The sequence below is a fragment of the Poromitra crassiceps genome (genome assembly GCF_964638095.1).
Source record: "Poromitra crassiceps genome assembly, chromosome: 11".
NCBI lineage: Eukaryota > Metazoa > Chordata > Actinopteri > Beryciformes > Melamphaidae > Poromitra > Poromitra crassiceps.
The window spans coordinates 3,917,132-3,936,654 of NC_139643.1; the positions used below are offsets into that span (position 1 = coordinate 3,917,132).

At 46.3% G+C, this 19,523-nt stretch overlaps 1 protein-coding gene and 2 pseudogenes across 3 annotated transcripts in view; all 3 read left to right on the forward strand.

Moving 5' to 3' along the window:
- The window catches only part of LOC310785299 (atrial natriuretic peptide receptor 1-like), a 122,303-nt gene extending 118,302 nt beyond the window's left edge, over positions 1-4,001 (forward strand). The window contains exons 23-25 of the mRNA XM_083646319.1: positions 343-517; positions 848-946; positions 2,099-4,001. Of these exons, the coding sequence (XP_083502445.1) occupies positions 343-517; positions 848-946; positions 2,099-2,250 (426 nt within the window). The 3' untranslated portion in view covers positions 2,251-4,001. The remainder of the gene's footprint in view (positions 1-342; positions 518-847; positions 947-2,098) is intronic.
- On the forward strand, positions 2,345-11,440 carry LOC310785728 (proteasome subunit beta type-9-like; annotated as a pseudogene). The gene is made up of 5 exons: positions 2,345-2,471; positions 7,229-7,390; positions 10,392-10,467; positions 10,813-10,864; positions 11,314-11,440. The product of its transcript is annotated as a proteasome subunit beta type-9-like (transcript).
- Positions 11,441-14,058: 2,618 nt separating this feature from the next.
- Positions 14,059-19,523, forward strand: part of LOC310785729 (antigen peptide transporter 2-like) — a 65,916-nt pseudogene continuing 60,451 nt past the window's right edge. The window contains exon 1 of the transcript in view: positions 14,059-14,575. The product of the transcript in view is annotated as an antigen peptide transporter 2-like (transcript). The remainder of the gene's footprint in view (positions 14,576-19,523) is intronic.

Genomic DNA, 19,523 nt, shown 5'->3' on the forward strand with positions numbered 1-19,523 from the left:
ATTTTTATGTTTTTAATACTGAACCTCAAATTCAAAAGGACTGCTGACAGATTAATGTTTAAACTGGAGTAATATGCAGTTAAGATAATCACTGGCAAATAAATGTTTTTTTTTTAATTAGTGTGCGGCAAGGAAAGTAATTGAAATGATTTAACTTGATGGCAGATGGCAGACCTGCTCGCGCATGTGCAGAGCAGATCGGCAGCCAGTCATTCATATAGACTTCTCGTTTCCGCGGTAAACACGACCCCATTCGAAGGCAGCATAAGGCTAACGAGTAGGCTAACGAGTAGTGTTAAGCTGAGTGTGTGCGGCCGGGTCATGTGCCCCGCCCCCTGACAGGTGGAGACGATCGGCGATGCCTACATGGTGGTGTCCGGGCTGCCGGTGCGGAACGGGAAGCTGCACGGCCGGGAGGTCGCCCGCATGGCTCTCGCCCTGCTCACCGCCGTCAAGACCTTCCACATACGCCACCGCCCCAGCCAGCAGCTACGCCTGCGGAGCGGCATACACAGCGGTGAGGGGTGTGTGTGTGTGTGTGTGTGTGTGTGTGTGTGTGTGTGTGTGTGTGTGTGTGTGTGTGTGTGTGTGTGTGTGTGTGTGTGTGTGTGTGTGTGTGTGTGTGTGGTATTTGTTCGATTGTTTTGAGGGCAAGAGTAGGATAATAACAATTAGAGAAGTAGTACAACAAAATAACTAATTTCTGTGTGTGTGTGTGTGTGTGTGTGTGTGTGTGTGTGTGTGTGTGTGTGTGTGTGTGTGTGTGTGTGTGTGTGTGTGTGCGTGCGCGTGCGTGTGCGTGTGCGTGCGCGTGCGTGTGCGTGCGTGCGTGTGTGTGTGTGTGTAGGTCCAGTGTGTGCCGGTGTAGTCGGGCTGAAGATGCCCAGGTACTGTCTGTTTGGAGACACAGTGAACACCGCTTCACGCATGGAGTCCAATGGAGAGCGTGAGTGAAAATATTGTTCTTGTCAGATTTGATTTGATTTAGTCCACAACTCGCTTTTTGTATGTCTCTATATGATCTATGATCTGCTGTTAACTTCTTATATATAAATTAAATGACGATGAAGTTGAAAGGGTAACTAAACCCTAAAACATTTTGTATATGGCTAAACTCAGAGCCGTGTAGATAGAAGAGTCCCAACATCTCCATTCACTCCAATGGACCAGTTTTTTACTCTCAAGAGTTCCAGGAAGTAAGCTCCTGGATTAAGCAGCACTGTCGAGTTGCAGCAATATAGACAGTTTGTGTTGTACTCTAAAAGGGTTTTCCCCCCTTGAATCAAATTGTACATTATCAGCTTTATTTTAGCATGCAAAAGTAGCGCGAGACCCATTCCTGGCTGTTCATTGGCTAATGAGTCTCGCATTTTGGTCCTCCGCTGACGCCACTCTCTCTCTAGAGGACACTAGCTAAACTGTTTTGAAATTCTTTGACATTCCAAAACAGGATTTTTATAAGTACCTACAAATGCACCACCTAATTATTAACCTTGAAAGGACAGGATGACTACCAACAGCGCTGTCAGGTATAGAGGAGATTCTGGACGGCACCACAACACTCAAAGGGAAAAGTTCTGTTAGACCATTATAGTTCTGCCTTGACTTCACTTAAGAATCTATGGCAAAAAGATCTAGACTGTGAATTTAGTGACGACCAGTGGGTTTTGTTTTCTTTGTATTGTTAAACTGATGAAAATGCACAAATAATTGGAGAAAAAGAAAGAATTAAACATTAAACGCACACCTACTGTACCTGTCTGTCTGTCTGCCTGTCTGTCTGTCTGCCTGTCTGTCTGTCTGTCTGTCTGTCTGTCTGTCTGTCTGTCTGCATGCCTGTCTGTCTGTCTGTCTGTCTGTCTGTCTGTCTGTCTGTCTGTCTGTCTGTCTGTCTGCATGTCTGTCTGTCTGTCTGTCTGTCTGTCTGTCTGTCTGTCTGTCTGTCTGTCTGTCTGCATGCCTGTCTGTCTGTCTGTCTGTCTGTCTGCATGCCTGTCTGTCTGTCTGTGTGTGTGTGTGTGTGTGTGTGTGTGTGTGTGTGTGTGTGTGTGTGTGTGTGTGTGTGTGTGTGTGTGTGTGTGTGTGTGTGTGTGTGCAGCTCTGAAGATCCACGTATCGGAGGCCACCCGCCTGGTCCTTCTGGACTTCAACTGCTTCCAGCTGGAGCTGAGAGGAGAGATTGAGGTGAAGGGCAAAGGACGTATGAGGACCTACTGGCTGCTGGGGGAGAGCGAGGACAAGACGGACTGAGAGAGAGAGAGAGAGAGAGAGAGAGAGAGAAGATGAACTGAGAGAGCGAGAAAGAAAGAAAAAAAGGGGAGGAGATTAAAATAAGAGAGTAGAGATGGACAAAAAGACCTCCCGCCGTCAAGCTCCCAGCGACGCCTTTACATTCAGAACTACACTACCCATGATGCACTGCAGCAGCCTGGGAGCACCCAGCCTGCAAAACCAGATCCATGATTCTCTCTGTAAGTGACTCGCTGGCCTGTCTGAGCTTCCCTGCTTCCACAAACAACCAGACTGACTTACAGCCATGTAGATCGGCTCCTGGACCTCCTTCCTCCTTCCTGATTGGATGGTTCGCAGGCTGGGGGCAGGCCCCAAAAAAGAGCAAGCGGTAACAGAAGCAGGCAGACGTTTGACTCATGATGAACACTGAAAGTCTCTCACACGGCAGACTCATTAAAACCTGACTGATGTTGCCTTCATGTCTCGTCAGATTCACTGTAAATACGAGCTGCCACTGGGAAAACCGGGGCTGTTCGACTCCATACATTTTGGAATTGACTCCGACTTCGTTCCCGATTCCAAGTACTCCAAGAGTCGATTCCAGAAAAAAACATCTTGATTCTCAATTCCAAAAACTAAAACATAGGGTACAAGCAGCCTGTGAACCTGTGAACCAAGCAGCCTGTGAACAATTTGCCTGAGAACCTGAGGAATCTGCAAGCTCATGTTTTATTTGCTCAGACAGATTTCCACCTGACCTGAAAATGGTCGGTCCAATCACAAGCGTTTATGGGCGGGTTAGATACACTAACTGACAGAGGAGTGCTGTTGAGGCTGTTGAGGCATTTTCGTAAACAACCAAGATGGCAGATGAAGTTAAAGCGAAATGCACCAAAATCTTCCATCTATATAATTTGGGGTCTTATGTGACAAATTGTAAGCCTTCAAAAGTAGGAGACATTAGTTTCTACCCAAATCCTAAATATTGCCATTTCCCTGTTTTTACTGTTTGCTGAGGCTGGGGAAGTGGGCGGTGCTTAGGGCTCAAAACTGACTACCATATCCGTCATAAAGGGATTTCCAATCATAAAGTAGCTCTCAGTTGTCTGTCAATGCTGAGATTTAAAAAGTCCCACTCCCCTCCCCAGCCTGAGACGTTAACTCGCACATGCGCCTTTGCCAGCCCAGGGACAGGTGACTCGCTCGTGGGGTCCAGAAAGCCCCCCGGCATACCAGCGGGACGAGGCCGTGGCACAGTGCTCAGATTCAGGCTGCAGGACTAGGCCGTGGCACAGTGCTCAGATTCAGGCTGCAGGACTAGGCCGTGGCACAGTGCTCAGATTCAGGCTGCAGGACTAGGCCGTGGCACAGTGCTCAGATTCAGGCTGCAGGACTAGGCCGTGGCACAGTGCTCAGATTCAGGATGCAGACTAGACCGTGGCACAGTGCTCAGATTAGAGGTCTTCACGGGTCAAAAATCACGGACCCGGACCCTAATGGACCCGGGACATTTGTGCCCGGACCCAGAGTGGACCCGTCTATTATTAGAAATCTGAGACCCAGCCCCGTGCAGATCCGAGAAATACCGAGGCAGAGACTAGTGGTGCCGACGTCAAAGTTGCTTGTTAACTGCTACAAGTTGTAGGCTATATCAAATGAAACTTTGGGCATCTTAATTAACTAACGTTATAGCATATTCTCCCCTGGTTGACGCTGTCGAGCTGCTGCCCCGGACACTGCCTGACCGTGACGTAATGCATATTATCCATTCATCCCTGCCAAGAAATGTGTAATAAAAAAATAAATCCACGTTTTCTGTTATTCTTCTTGCTGACTGAAAAGCCACATGGCTAACGTTAAATGCGAAGGGACATGCCGCCAACATCTTCACTGTGCGTGGCGTGCATTAGAAAGTGCGTTTCACAGTGAAACATGGGGGCTGCTACTGTTAACGCTAGTTAGTTCAGTGGCAGTCTCTCTATGCTACCGCCGTTCATTCGCCCAAAAACACACACAACAGCGCTAGAAACAATCACATACATGTTGTGACTTGTGTACTCACCATGCGATCATCAAATAATAATCCAAAGTACGGGAAACTGTCATTTTCAAAGTAAATCCATAGCGAGAGGAACCAGCAAGAGCGTTACCTCTCTGCAACGAAAATCACTTCCTTGTTTGCCTGAGACGCATGTGTACCCATGCGCTCACATGCGCTCACATGCTCATAAACGAGGAAGTAATGTAATTTTCGTTGCAGATGGGAACGCTCTTTGCTACTTATTTTCTCTATGGATTTACTTGCAGTTTGTGACAACAAGCCTCACGTGCGCTGTTTTGATGCGTTTCTCTCATGATCAGCGCTGATCACGGGTCTTCTCGGATCCACTCTTATTACACATAAGGATAAATAGACCCGGACCCGTGGGGACCTTAATTGACCATAAGAAATATGGACCCGGCCCCGTACGGGTCTCGGGTCGGGTCCTAGGGTCCGAGTAGACCCGTGAAGACCTCTAGCTGAGATTCAGGATGCAGACTAGGCGGTGGCACAGTGCTCAGATTCAGGATGCAGTTAGAGGAGCGGGTCGGGAGAGACCTCGATCCCCAGGGAGACACACATCGCATTTTTTAAATGCGTGTTTCAAATGTCTTATCGCAGCAGTTCTTTGTATGTATATTAAACACATATATGCTCATGTTTATGTATCTGTTGGTGAGCTATTTTCCATGATTTTATGACATTTATGGTCTCGGGGGGAAGACAGAGTCAATGCGGAAATCTCTGTGCTATCTCACACACACACACACACAAACACACAAACAAACACACACACCGTGACCCACGTGTCTCTCTCTCTCTCTTTCTCTCCCTCGGTCCCGCCCACACAGTCCTAGCAGAGAACAGCCTTCATAGTTGAATCGCATTGAGAACATAGAGAGCAGCTCCTAACTTTATATTATACTTGGTGACATTCAATTTTGTTCAAATTTGACTGGGGGGTTAATAACACATTTTCCTGGGGTGTGACAAACTCAAAACACATATTTTTGTTTAGTTTCCAGGGACTTTAACAAAGCCATAAGAATTGGATGTTAGAAGTATAGCTACCTAGCCTACTATCCTAATGATAGATACGGAAGCTAGCTTTAATTGCTTGTTGCTCCAATTGGTTGTAGATCTATCCAATTGTTTCCAGAGGCATTTTATTCTGCGCCCGTTGATAACAAACATTTATATAACAGAAATGGAAATTGAACTGAGAGTTCCCAGACATAGTCGCATTTGCGAATTGGTCTGGCGATGTCAAGCTCAGATCTTATAAAGTAAACTGTGCTCTATTAATTATTAATATTAATTTGTGATGTTTTTGTTGTTGCTGGTGTTTTTTTTTATGAAACCTTGCTTTGTTTTCATCTATCTATGAACTAAAATCCCGCCACACACCGATGTGTGTGGTATAGAATTAGGCGTTTTCTCTCCATCTCCCTCTCATTCTGCTGTTGGGAAAACTCGAGCCACAGGAATTTGGCTGTACATGAGGGGACCGCTTTGGAGTCGGTACTCGATTCCCAAATGCCTGCTAGAATCGAGTGGAATTGACACCCAGCCCTAAAACCCAGGTTACACACTTGAGGATTTTTTGTAGACTTGATTTCTTCCACTTCACATCACAAACTGCAGGAGTGCAGCAAACACCACCAGTGTGGCTTTCCATTGCTCCTCTGTAGGTTTTACAGAAGAAGATAATATCTATTCCTCTTGAAAAAATACCTGATGATAACAGGAATCCAAAGTGTTGAAGGTCCCATGTCTTTCATGCTATTTGAGCTGTTTAAAACATGTGTCATGGGTCTTGAAAACAAGGTCATGAATTCTGTTGCAAAAAAACAAAACCTCAAATGCAGCCTCTGTGGGCTCTGTCTCTGCTCTGTTTTGATAAGATAAGATAAGATGATCTGTTGAGATAGATCCATCTTTGGTGCAGTTGATTGTTTTCTGTAAATGTTTCCATTCTACACAGCAGCTGTGCTACAGACAACAAGGTTTGCTCTTCCACATTCAGCTGACAGGGCGGCACTGAAAGCCGGCAAATTGAATGAGTGTTATTTTGTGATGTCACAACGTCGGGGAAGTCACAACGGCTTGTTTGGAGGCATTCTTAACCTTACATGTCTGGTGTGGCTTTATCGGAGACTTCCATGATGTTTATATAGTAGTGTTGGAGTCAAGACCACCTAACCCGAGACCGAGACAAGACCAAGACCAAGGGGGGCGAGACCGAGAGCGAGACAAGACCAAGACCGAGGGCGGGCGAGACCGACACCAAGACCAGACCAATGCAAGACCATTTTCAAGACCCCCCCCCCAAAAAACGACCACACCGCAGATATATATGCCTCCACCAACAAGTGAGCAGTAGACATCCATGTCTGTCCAAACTTTGATGTTTGAGCTAAATGAGAAGACATTTCATCAAGGTGTTAATGAGATATGGCGTTACAGAGCTGAAATGGTGTTTGTGAGGTCACAGTGACCTTAACCTTTGACCATAAAAATGTGATCAGTTCATCCTTGAGTCCAAGTAGATGTTTGAGGCAAATTAGATGAAATTCTGTGATGGCGTTCCTGAGATATCATGTTAATGAGCATGAAACGTGCGGTCGTGGAAACGTTTGCATTTTCATTTATGAACTTGTCTGTGGTCGTGACCCAGGGTGGGCGGAGCTAACACAATAGACTCACTCTGTAGGTTACTACAGGTTCCAAACTCTTGTGTGAAGTAAGATAAGCTACTTTTTTCCAGTCTTTGCTAACATTAAGATGTTATGGCTGAACAAACTGACTAATGTCACATACACTGTTTGGATTCCACCAGCAATTACCACTCGTTACCATAGACCTTCACAGGTAAACACACTCACACAAAAAGAAAATAGACAGATGGGCTGATTTTGTCCTTTTTTTTTATGAAATGTATTTGTTTAATATCAGATATCAGCCTGGATATCAGTGTGGAGATCGGTCAGGACCCTCAGGTTGGCTCAGCTGCCACGCTGGTGAAGAACATCTTATATAAGTACAAGGAGGAGCTGTCAGCACACCTCATCGTGGCCGGCTGGGACAGAAGAGCAGGGGGGCAGCTGCAGCCTGGAGGTTAGAGGGCAGAGAATCAGGCTTGTCACCAAAAAGTTACCTGATATGTCCTTCATTAATCATTATATATATCATTATATATAGCATAAAAAACATTAAGGTTAGGGCATCTATAGTGTAGAGATAAAGGCACTTGCCTATAGCACTGCACAGACAGGGGTTCACTTCCCATTAGGGGCACTTCCGACTTGGTCAGACGTTGGTCAGCGCCTCCTCTGGTCGATCGGAGCAGCTGTTCGGGGGGAGGGGAATAGCATGATCCTCCCATGTGGTACGTCCTGCTGGTAAAATTCCTTGCTGTCAGGTGAAAATGAGCTGGCGACTCCACATGTATCGGAGGAAGCATGTGCTAGTCTACAGCTTTCCCCATATTGGCAGAGGGGTTGGAGCAGCAGGTGAATTGGCCAAGTACAATTAGGAGTAAGGTTAGATGGGCTCTCCTCTCCTCTATTAGTAACTCGCTTAACTAGTATTATGGGGATTCTGGAGGAATTGAGCATTATTAACACACTCAGAGTTGAGGGTTTGATTCCCACTGGGCGCACCCATGCCAAAGAGAATGTAGCCTACTTGTGTTACTGTATGGGTACTTTGAATAAAAGGCTCCACCTACACAGCCTACTGTCTGGTATATAGAGGTTAATAGAACACCTACACAGCCTACTGTCTGGTATATAGAGGTTAATAGAACCACCTACACAGCCTACTGTCTGGTATATAGATGTTAATAGAACCACCTACACAGCCTACTGTCTGGTATATAGAGGTTAATAGAACCACCTACACAGCCTACTGTCTGGTATATAGAGGTTAATAGAACCACCTACACAGCCTACTGTCTGGTATATAGAGGTTAATAGAACACCTACACAGCCTACTGTCTGGTATATAGAGGTTAATAGAACACCTACACAGCCTACTGTCTGGTATATAGATGTTAATAGAACCACCTACACAGCCTACTGTCTGGTATATAGAGGTTAATAGAACCACCTACACAGCCTACTGTCTGGTATATAGAGGTTAATAGAACACCTACACAGCCTACTGTCTGGTATATAGAGGTTAATATAACCACCTACACAGCCTACTGTCTGGTATATAGATGTTAATAGAACTACCTACACAGCCTACTGTCTGGTATATAGAGGTTAATAGAACCACCTACACAGCCTACTGTCTGGTATATAGAGGTTAATAGAACCACCTAAACAGCCTACTGTCTGGTATATAGAGGTTAATAGAACACCTACACAGCCTACTGTCTGGTATATAGATGTTAATAGAACCACCTACACAGCCTACTGTCTGGTATATAGAGGTTAATAGAACCACCTACACAGCCTACTGTCTGGTATATAGAGGTTAATATAACCAACTAGCCTACTGTCTGGTATATAGAGGTTAATAGAACACCTACACAGCCTACTGTCTGGTATATAGAGGTTAATAGAACACCTACACAGCCTACTGTCTGGTATATAGAGGTTAATAGAACCAACTACACAGCCTACTGTCTGCTATATAGAGGTTAATAGAACACCTACACAGCCTACTGTCTGGTATATAGAGGTTAATAGAGGCTTGTTGCCGCTCTCTCCTCTCAGGTGTTTGCTGCTGACAAGGCAGCCCTTTGCAGTGGGCGGGTCTGGCAGCTCCTACATCTACGGGTTTGTTGATGCAGTTTTTTTCTTCTTTTTTTTTTTTACCTTTATTTATACAGGGGGAGTCTCACTGAGAGCAATGCTCTCTTTTTCAGGAGCGCCCTGTTCACATTCACACACACATTCATACCTGGAAGCTGACCAGTACAACCACAGTCTGATCTGCTGGCCACTGATCAGCTCCACTGGAGCAGTTGGGATTAAGGGCCTTGCTCAAGGGCACCTCAGTGGTGGTAATGAGGGAGGAGCAAGCGCTGCCTTTTCACTTTCCCCACCCAGATTTATCCTGCCGGTCCCGGGGATTGAACCGACGACCTTCCGGTCACAAGCTCACTTCTCTAACCATTGGGCCACCACTGCCAAGCCATGTATCGCCGAGGCATGAGGTACGTCCTGCTGGTAAAATTCCTTGCTGTCAGGTGAAAATGAGCTGGCGACTCCACATGTATCGGAGGAAGCATGTGCTAGTCTACAGCTTTCCCCATATTGGCAGAGGGGTTGGAGCAGCAGGTGAATTGGCCAAGTACAATTAGGAGTAAGGTTAGATGGGCTCTCCTCTCCTCTATTAGTAACTCGCTTAACTAGTATTATGGGGATTCTGGAGGAATTGAGCATTATTAACACACTCAGAGTTGAGGGTTTGATTCCCACTGGGCGCACCCATGCCAAAGAGAATGTAGCCTACTTGTGTTACTGTATGGGTACTTTGAATAAAAGGCTCCACCTACACAGCCTACTGTCTGGTATATAGAGGTTAATAGAACACCTACACAGCCTACTGTCTGGTATATAGAGGTTAATAGAACCACCTACACAGCCTACTGTCTGGTATATAGATGTTAATAGAACCACCTACACAGCCTACTGTCTGGTATATAGAGGTTAATAGAACCACCTACACAGCCTACTGTCTGGTATATAGAGGTTAATAGAACCAACTACACAGCCTACTGTCTGCTATATAGAGGTTAATAGAACACCTACACAGCCTACTGTCTGGTATATAGAGGTTAATAGAACCACCTACACAGCCTACTGTCTGGTATATAGAGGTTAATATAACCAACTAGCCTACTGTCTGGTATATAGAGGTTAATAGAACACCTACACAGCCTACTGTCTGGTATATAGAGGTTAATAGAACACCTACACAGCCTACTGTCTGCTATATAGAGGTTAATAGAACACCTACACAGCCTACTGTCTGGTATATAGAGGTTAATAGAACCAACTACACAGCCTACTGTCTGCTATATAGAGGTTAATAGAACACCTACACAGCCTACTGTCTGGTATATAGAGGTTAATAGAGGCTTGTTGCCGCTCTCTCCTCTCAGGTGTTTGCTGCTGACAAGGCAGCCCTTTGCAGTGGGCGGGTCTGGCAGCTCCTACATCTACGGGTTTGTTGATGCAGTTTTTTTCTTCTTTTTTTTTTACCTTTATTTATACAGGGGGAGTCTCACTGAGAGCACTGCTCTCTTTTTCAGGAGCGCCCTGTTCACATTCACACACACATTCATACCTGGAAGCTGACCAGTACAACCACAGTCTGATCTGCTGGCCACTGATCAGCTCCACTGGAGCAGTTGGGATTAAGGGCCTTGCTCAAGGGCACCTCAGTGGTGGTAATGAGGGAGGAGCAAGCGCTGCCTTTTCACTTTCCCCACCCAGATTTATCCTGCCGGTCCCGGGGATTGAACCGACGACCATCCGGTCACAAGCTCACTTCTCTAACCATTGGGCCACCACTGCCAAGGCATGTATCGCCGAGGCATGAGCAGGGACGAGTGCCAGCAGTTTGTCGTCGGCAGTAAGTGATTTCCCACAAGTTTTTGGTTTGTTTATTTTATTTATTTATGTATTTATGTATTTATGTATTTATGTATTTATGTATTTATGTATTTATTTATGTATTTATTTATGTATTTAGTTATTTATGTATGTATTTATTTATGTATTTATTTATGTATTTATTTTGTGTCAAATGGACTGTAGCCTGTTCAAAATGAGGCAAAGAAATGTGGCCAGTAGTAGTGATTTCTATATGAAAAGCTATTATGATGGACATGAATGTTGTGTATTGTCACTATTGGGTCTTGTGCAAATTATGCCTATTGTCATTTAATCCATTTCTCCTGTCTCACCCCCCCCCCTCTCTCTCCCTCTCTCTCTCTCTCCCTCCCTCTCTCTCTCTCTCTCTCTCTCCCTATCTCTCTCTCTCTCTCCCTCTCTCTCTCTCTCTCTCTCTCTCTCCCCTAGCTCTCGCTTTGGCAATGAGTCGTGAGGGCTCCAGTGGAGGTGTGGCCTACATTGTCACCATCATGAGCACAGCACAGAGGAGAAAGGCATTCTGGGAAATGATCTACACACCTTCTATGATCAATGAGCAATATAACGTTTGAATTTGTAGAGCACCCAGTCATGACTACACTATGCAAAGAGTGTAATTATTAGGTACACTATTTGTTTTCTTCATATATTCTTAGACCAGAGTCTGAAATTAACTTTTTGACTCAGCTAGGAAGAATGCTTTTATTGGCCAAAATAGTAATAAGTCACCTTCCCATTTCAAATGCTGTTCCATGTATAGAACCAGGTAACCTGTGTGAAACTTAAAATGTGCTTACTTCATAATAAAATGCATCAGGTTTGTAATTCATCATGGAGTGCAAGATCAGTAAAAATGATAAGACAGCATTTTTGATTCACCTGCCAAAAGACTATAATTTGACTGCATGTGGTGCTTACCGGTTGTTCATTTTGTAACTGTATGTACTTTGCATGTAACTCTAACATGCTCATGTTAAGGCAGAGGGTGGACAGTTTGCAGCGCTCCTGAAGCACGTATTCATCGTCTTGCTCAAGGACACTTCCACAGGTTTAGTCATGGGGATCGTACCTGTCACCTTCCAATCACAGGAGAAAAAAAGCCTAACAAAAAAGTCATAAATTAATCTTACTTGTTTAAGGGGCTGTATAACAAATTAAGACCTTTTTACTAGTCCTAAGGTCAATCAAGCAATCTGTTTTTCCAACATTGACCGGGCTATTTTACCAGCCAGCTAGACTTTTAGAATAGATTTAGACTTCCAGTTGATGGTTGCTCACGTGCCCAACTGGCTGAGGTGACAAAAGTAGCAGCCACAATACAATCATATGTATAATCATAGTGGATGTATTCACATGAGTCCCCACATAGTGATTATGTGAGTTTTTTAAGAAAATAAAAGCAATGTATTGAAACTTTTGAAACAACTGTTTTTCACTTTTACTTCCTACTCTACTGAGTCTACTACAACTACTACTGAACCATCAGCCAATAAACAGGCTTTTCTATTGATAGAATATAACGTTGCCTAAACCAGTGGTTCTCAATTGGGAACCTTTCCAGGGAGTCCCCAGCAAAATGAGGAGCAAATAATAAATGTATTTATTTCCACTATATAATTTCATCTCATACGTAGGCTAACACAATGACAGAATGTATGACTATTTTGGTCATGGGTTTCATACACTTTCTGTAAACATCTGGGACAACATCTTATCTAATTTGTGCAGGTTAGGGCCAGCCCAGGGGTCCTTGATGTGGAAACAGTTTGAGAGCCACTGGGCTAAACAGTTTATTTGTTATGACTGCAGTCTTCATCCCATAATGATGATGATGATGATGATGATGGTGGTAGTTTTAATAAGGGGAGGGGGGTAAATGTGTAAGTAAATATCCTGGAGTGGAGTCTCAGATATTCTAACCTCGCGTCACCAGGCTCTTCTCGGCGAGAAAGAGCCTGGCCTCCTTTCACAATTGATTTTGTCACCCTGCCTGGTTCCGGCCTAGAGCCTGCCCTAGACAGGAAGTAACAGCGGATATAGCTCGTCAACTTTTACGTTAACTTGACAATTAGACACGGCAAACAACAAAACAAAAGATCAGTGTTGGGGGTAACTCGTAACAAAAGTAACATATTACATGTAATATATTACTTTTAGCAGTAACTTAGTAATATAACTTATTACTTATAAGATTTCAGTAATATTATACCAGTTACTTTGTCAAGTAACTCAAGTTACAAGTTGAGATTTTTTTTTTTAATCAAAGCACATTTAAAGATACAATCATTTCCCAATCAAACTGTGTGTTTTCATGCAAATAACCACTATAGATGACAATAACAAAGGAAAAGAATAACATTTAGAATTTTGGATTGTTTACACTGACTTCAAGGTGGTTGAATTTTTTTTCCGGGATGGTTCCGGCCTCCGGGGTGGCAATGTCATTCTGCTGCTGCTGGTGTTTTGGTAAAAGTAACTCAAAAGTAGTGTAATAAGTAACGAGTTACTCTACACAGACAGTAATATTGTAAAGTAACTTATTACATTCAAATGAAAGTAACTTGTAATATGTAGTATATTACATTTTGAAAGTAACTTGCCCAACACTGCAAAAGATGGACGTACCAAACAAAGTTTTTGAAGAAGTTCTTGTAGAAACATTGCGGACTCACAATCTCACATCTTTTAAGCCAATCATCTTTTAAGCCAATAGGCTACAGAAGCTTTGCATCAGACAATAGACCCTTCTCACGGGGGCCATTTTGTGCCGAAAAGGCAGGGTAAACACAGGTGCAAGCAACACACTAATGAGGGTTTCCAACTTCCTTGATTGGAATTTGGAAACCCTCATTAGTGTTGTGCTTGCATCTGTGTTTATTCTACCTTTTCGACACAAAATTGCCCCCGTGAAAAGGGTCTATTAATCGAGGAAAGAGACGTCAAGCTAACGGCAACAAAGACGTTTTTTGGCGCACTTCCTTCATTCTGGTTGCGTGGTTTACGCCCCCATGACAAAAAGCGGGGTGAAAGCCAAGGTGTCCAGACTACAGATATTCAGGGAAACCCCTGCTAGCGTATAGCCTACTTGTCCTGGAAACTGAAACTGAAACATGTAGATTAGAACAAACAGTCGACAGTCGAGCGCAGCATACAAGGAAAACTGAAACGGATAAGATGGCAGATTTCAGAACATCAATAACGCGTAAAGTTATCGCTTTAACTGTAGCAGTGTGCGTCGACCTGTCGCTGTTTTATGCAGTGGGCTTTGGAGTGAAAACTCACAGTGCCTATGGACACCTGGCGCGTCTCTGGGTGGTTGCGGCTCTCCGGTGCTCGGCACTGACTGTCGTCTCTCTGCTCATCCTGGGACCGCTCAAACCGGTACTGATTCGTTACATAGCGGCACACAGCCTCCTCGCTGCGGTGTTTGAGACCGTCAGTGCGCTGTACGTGGGCCATGAGCAGAGCGCATGTGGGCTGTCGGCGCATACCCACTCCTGGTTGATGTGTGCGGCTGCGTCGCTGGCTGCTGCGCTGTTTTGGGAGATCACCATCCCGGACAGAGAGGGTGAAGCTGCGGGGGAAGAGAAGCAGAAGGCCCGGGTGCTGTTTGTTAGACTCCTCCGCCTCTACAGACCCGACTGGCCCCTGCTGCTCGGGGCTTCACTGTTCCTCACGCTGGCTGCTGTCTGTAAGTTGATGATGATGATGATGATATTGTAGCGTTCCTGGTATTTATGGAATCAGAGGCTTCTTGCTGGTACAGGGTTCTTTATTCACAGTTAGTCATATTACAACTCTTGGCGGTTGCTACGCCCATAGCTAGCTAGCTGCTTCTCCTTAGGCGGTATCCGGAGACTGCCACACGCATGCTCTGTCTGACCGGAAGTCTCCCACAAGCATAGTGTTCCCCCCCAGTAACACTCCCACAGATCAGTTCCTATCTGCAATCGAGACACTTATATTGCTCACCACATTATGTGTAACTCTGGTTCGCTACATACTCCCCGCCCAACAATAAGGCCAGCTCCCATGCTGGCACCATAACCCACACATAACACCCACCAAAACACATCCACCACTCTTCTTTTTCCTTAACACACTTTTTTTTCAACACATTTCATCCCACCACCATCTCATGCCATGTACATTATCTTTTCTTTTCTTTTACAGTCATTTCCAACCACCACCATCCTCCTTTTTTTTTTCTTTTTTTTTTATATAACTCAAAGTCTCCAAAATGTCCTGGAGCCCGTAGCTCTCTCCGTGGCCGTGTTACTCCCTGATTCTGCCTGTGGGGCTGACCCCACCTGCAGTGTCTCTGAGACTTCAAGTCCCTGGGTGGTGGCCGTCCGGACGCCCCGCTCTGTGGAAACAGATTCCTTCTCTCAGCACGTCTAGGTGAGACCGCTGGGCGGCTGAGATCTGGGGGAAGGGTGCACCCCCCCCGGTACGGGGCCAACCTGTCCCGGTGGAGTACCTTCCTGCCACCAAGTGGCATCTGTACTCGGTACACCACCTCCCCCATTCTCTCCAGGACCCTGCATGCGCCTGTCCAGTGACAGTCCAGTTTAGGGCATCGCCCTTTCTTCCTCCGGGGCGCGTACACCCAGACCAACTCCCCCCCCCGGAAGTGGTTTCCCTTCGCCCTCACGTCATAGTTCCTTTTTTGTCTCATGCCCGCTTTCTCCAGCTGGCCTCGAGCGAAGTTATGAGCGGACTCTAACCGATCTTGCAGCCTCCTCTCGCCCCGGGGGCGCATCCAGTGCATCCGGTGGTTTGCCGAACGCCATTTCCGGTGGTGTCCGCAGTTCTCGGCCTAACATGAGCAGAGCGGGTGTGCAGGAGGTGGACTCTTGGGCGGCAGATCTGTAGGCCATGAGGATGAGAGGCAGGTGCGTGTCCCAGTCTTTCTGGTGCTCCTCGGTGAGGATGGCCAACTGCTTTTTCAGTGTCCGATTGAATCTCTCCACCAGGCCATCGCTCTGGGGGTGCAGTGCTGTGGTCCGCGTCTTTTTTATGTTCAGTTTCTCGCACATGGTGGCGAACACTCGTGACTCAAAGTTCCTCCCTTGGTCACTGTGGAGGGTCTCCGGTGCTCCGAACCTACTGAACATGCCCGCCACCAGTGCGTCGACCACCGTTCCCGCCTCCTGGTCGGGCAGCGCGTATGCTTCTGGCCATTTTGTGAAATAGTCCATGGCGGCCAGGACGTATCGATTTCCATCGTCTGTGCGCGGAAACGGTCCCATCACGTCCACCGCCCATGGGAGCTCCTGCTGCTAGCTGCTGGAGCGGGGTGCGAGACTGGTCTAACGGACCCTTGTACGCTGCGCAGAGGTCGCAACGTCGACAAAAGTCCTGCACGTCTCTCCTCATCCTCCCCCAATAAAAACCCTGCCTAAGGCGACGGAGGGTTTTGTTTACCCCAAAATGTCCGGCCCCTGCAGTTCCATGGCCGCTCCTGCACACCGCCTCTCTCAACGTCGTCGGCACTACTTTCCGCCACTTGCTCTCTCCTGTCGCTCGCTCCTTCCAGGACTTCATCAGCACCCCGTTGCTCAATCTCAGGGTTTCGAACTCTGACCACAGCCCCTTGGTTGCGTCGGTGACCCCGGCCACCTCTTCCCATGGTGGCTTCTGGCCCTCTTCTACCCATTGCAGTACTGGCAACAGCTCCATGTCGTTCTCTTGATGGGCCCTCCAATCTGCCGCTTCTGCCACCTGCAGCGCCTTGCACACTGGTCCGTCCCCCGTATGGTTAGGGCATATCCTCGCTTCCTCTTGGAGCTCTCTCTCCCTCCCTTCTCTCTTCTCGCAGTACACACACCCTCTCTCTGCGCAGGGCCGTCGTGACAGGGCGTCTGTGTTGACGTGGCGCGCCCCTGCCCTGTGCTCTATGGTGAAGTTGTAGTCTGCCATCCTTTCTAACCAGCGGCACACCTGTCCCTCCGGCTCCCGGAAGGACCACAGCCACTGCAGCGCCGAGTGATCGGTCCGTATGGTGAACCGAGGCTGTCCCAGGAGGTAGTAGCGGAAGTGCCGTAATGCTTCTACGACGGCGAGGACCTCCCGGCGGGTGACGCAGTAGTTTCGTTCTGTTTTGTCAAACGTTTTGCTGAAGTACGCCACCACCCGCTCCCCATCCGGCCCCGTCTGGGACAGCACGGCCCCCATACCCCCATTGCTGGCATCAGTGTCCAGTAGGAACGGCAGTGTGGGGTCTGGTGCTCTAAGCACCGGAGACTCGGTCAGCGCTTTCTTGAGGGATTCGAAGGCTCGGTGGCATTCTGTCGTCCAGTGGAAGTCTGTGTTCTTTTCCTTTAGCCGGAACAGTGGCTCTGCGATTTTAGAAAACCCTTTTACGAATTTCCTATAGTATGAGGCTAACCCTACGAAGCTCTCGAGTTCTCCCTTGTCTCTGGGGGTGGGCCACTCTACGAGCGCCCGTGTCTTCTCTTCCAGGGTGCGAATACCCCCCGCGCCGATGCCATGCCCTAAGAACTCCACCCTCCTCTTCAGGAAGTGGCACTTATCTGGGTGTAACAGATCCACCGGCACCCCGACAGATTGGTCACATTTTAGGAAGCTACGGAACAATTGCATCAGTATAATCAGGAAAGCCAAATCCAATTATTACTTAACCTCCCTCACTAACGCTGAAGGAAACACAGCCAGTTTTTGGAAAACCATTAAATCAATGAAAACCACGCCCACCTCCGCTCTCCCTCCTCAGATCAACGGTGAGAATGGAGTCATCTCGGACAAATCGCAGATATGTGATACATTTAATCAACACTTTGCATCTGCTAGTCATTTATTTGACAGGCATTCTGCCAGTTCTGCTCCCGTGACTCATACCCATGACCAAACGCGAATGCATGCGATCACACCACCCCCCTTCACCCTCATTGATAGTTTCTCATTTAGACAATTAGATAACCATGAAGTCCTCAAAACCCTCTCACATCTGAACATTAAGAAATCTAAAGGCGAGGATGACATAGCCCCATCTCTCCTACGCCTTAGTGCTCAGTTGATCTCCGCTCCGCTTGCCCACATCTTCAACTTGACATTCACTTCCGGTGAAATTCCATCTATCTGGAAAACTGCTCAGGTCACACCCCTGCTTAAAGGAGGTGACCCCAGCGACCTGGATAACTATCGTCCCATTTCTAGGCTGTGCGGCTTAGCCAAGGTTCTGGAAACCTTGGCGAATCAACAACTTCGGGACTACTTAGACACATATAATATCCTTCATCCCCATCAATCAGGGTTTAGACCCGGTCATAGCACCATTACCGCCACATCATTAGTTATAAACAATATTCTGAATTGCCTCGACAGCCGCCAGCATTGCGCTGCCCTATTCATTGACCTCTCCAAAGCCTTTGATACAGTGAATCATGGAATTTGATTAAATAAACTGTCCTCCATCGGCCTGGACGATCTTTCCATCAGGTGGTTCTCCAGCTACCTCTCTGGGAGAAAGCAGGCTGTTGTTGTCGGTAACAACAAATCCAGTCCTCTCTTAATTGACAATGGCGTCCCGCAAGGATCTATCTCCGGCCCAATCCTTTTTACCCACATAAATAGTATTTACTCCCCCTCCGGTCATAGTTTTGTCCACTATTACGCCGACGATACAATTCTATATTGCTTCGGGCCCACTCCTGCACAGGCCGCTGCAAGTCTACAGACTGCTTTTGACACCTTCCAACGGTCTCTGGTTGACCTCAAACTAGTCCTAAATTCAAAGAAAACAAAATGGATGTCATTCTCAAGATCCCCTATTCCCAGCAACAACATTTACATCCGTACACTTCAGGGCGAACAGATAGATCAAGTTAATTCCTATAAATACCTCGGCATCTGGCTGGACTCAAAACTCTCCTTTCACACTCATATAGAATACCTTACAAAAAAGCTAAGAATAAAAATAGGTTTTCTGTATAGGAACAAATCCTGTTTCTCACTTTCTACTAGAAAATCTTTAGTACAGTCACTAATAATGTCGGTTTTCGATTATGGAGACATTTTATATATGCACGCCTCACCCTCCATTTTGAAGCCGCTAGACGCAGTATATCACAGTGCTCTGCGTTTCATCACAGGTGACGGCTTTCGTACACATCATTGCACTTTATATAATAAGGTGGGTTGGCCCTCCCTGACGGTTCGAAGAGAGCAACACTGCTTATTGTTCATCTATAAAGCTCTAACCGGAAAGCTCCCCTTGTATCTGTCCTCAATCCTCACCCATATCAACATAAGTCATCAAACACGCTCACGTTCTCACATCAGACTGTTTACTCCGCGTGTGAGGTCGGAGCAAGGCAAGACTGCCTTTTCTTATTATGCCCCAGACAAATGGAACAGTCTTCAGAACACATTGAAATTGGACCACTTTGTCTCCTTTGAAGCCTTCAAAGCGCTCTCACAGAGCACCCTACAGGAGGAATGCTCGTGTTTTTGAGTGTGAATATTGTAATCTTGTCTGTCTGTAACTTCTGTATATGTTCTTTTGTAACAGGGCGCTCTTGGAAATGAGAGCTCGCTCTCAAGTGCTTCCCTGTATAAATAAAGGCTAAATAAAAAAAATAAAAAAATAAAAAAAACTTCAGACCCGCATCTTCTGC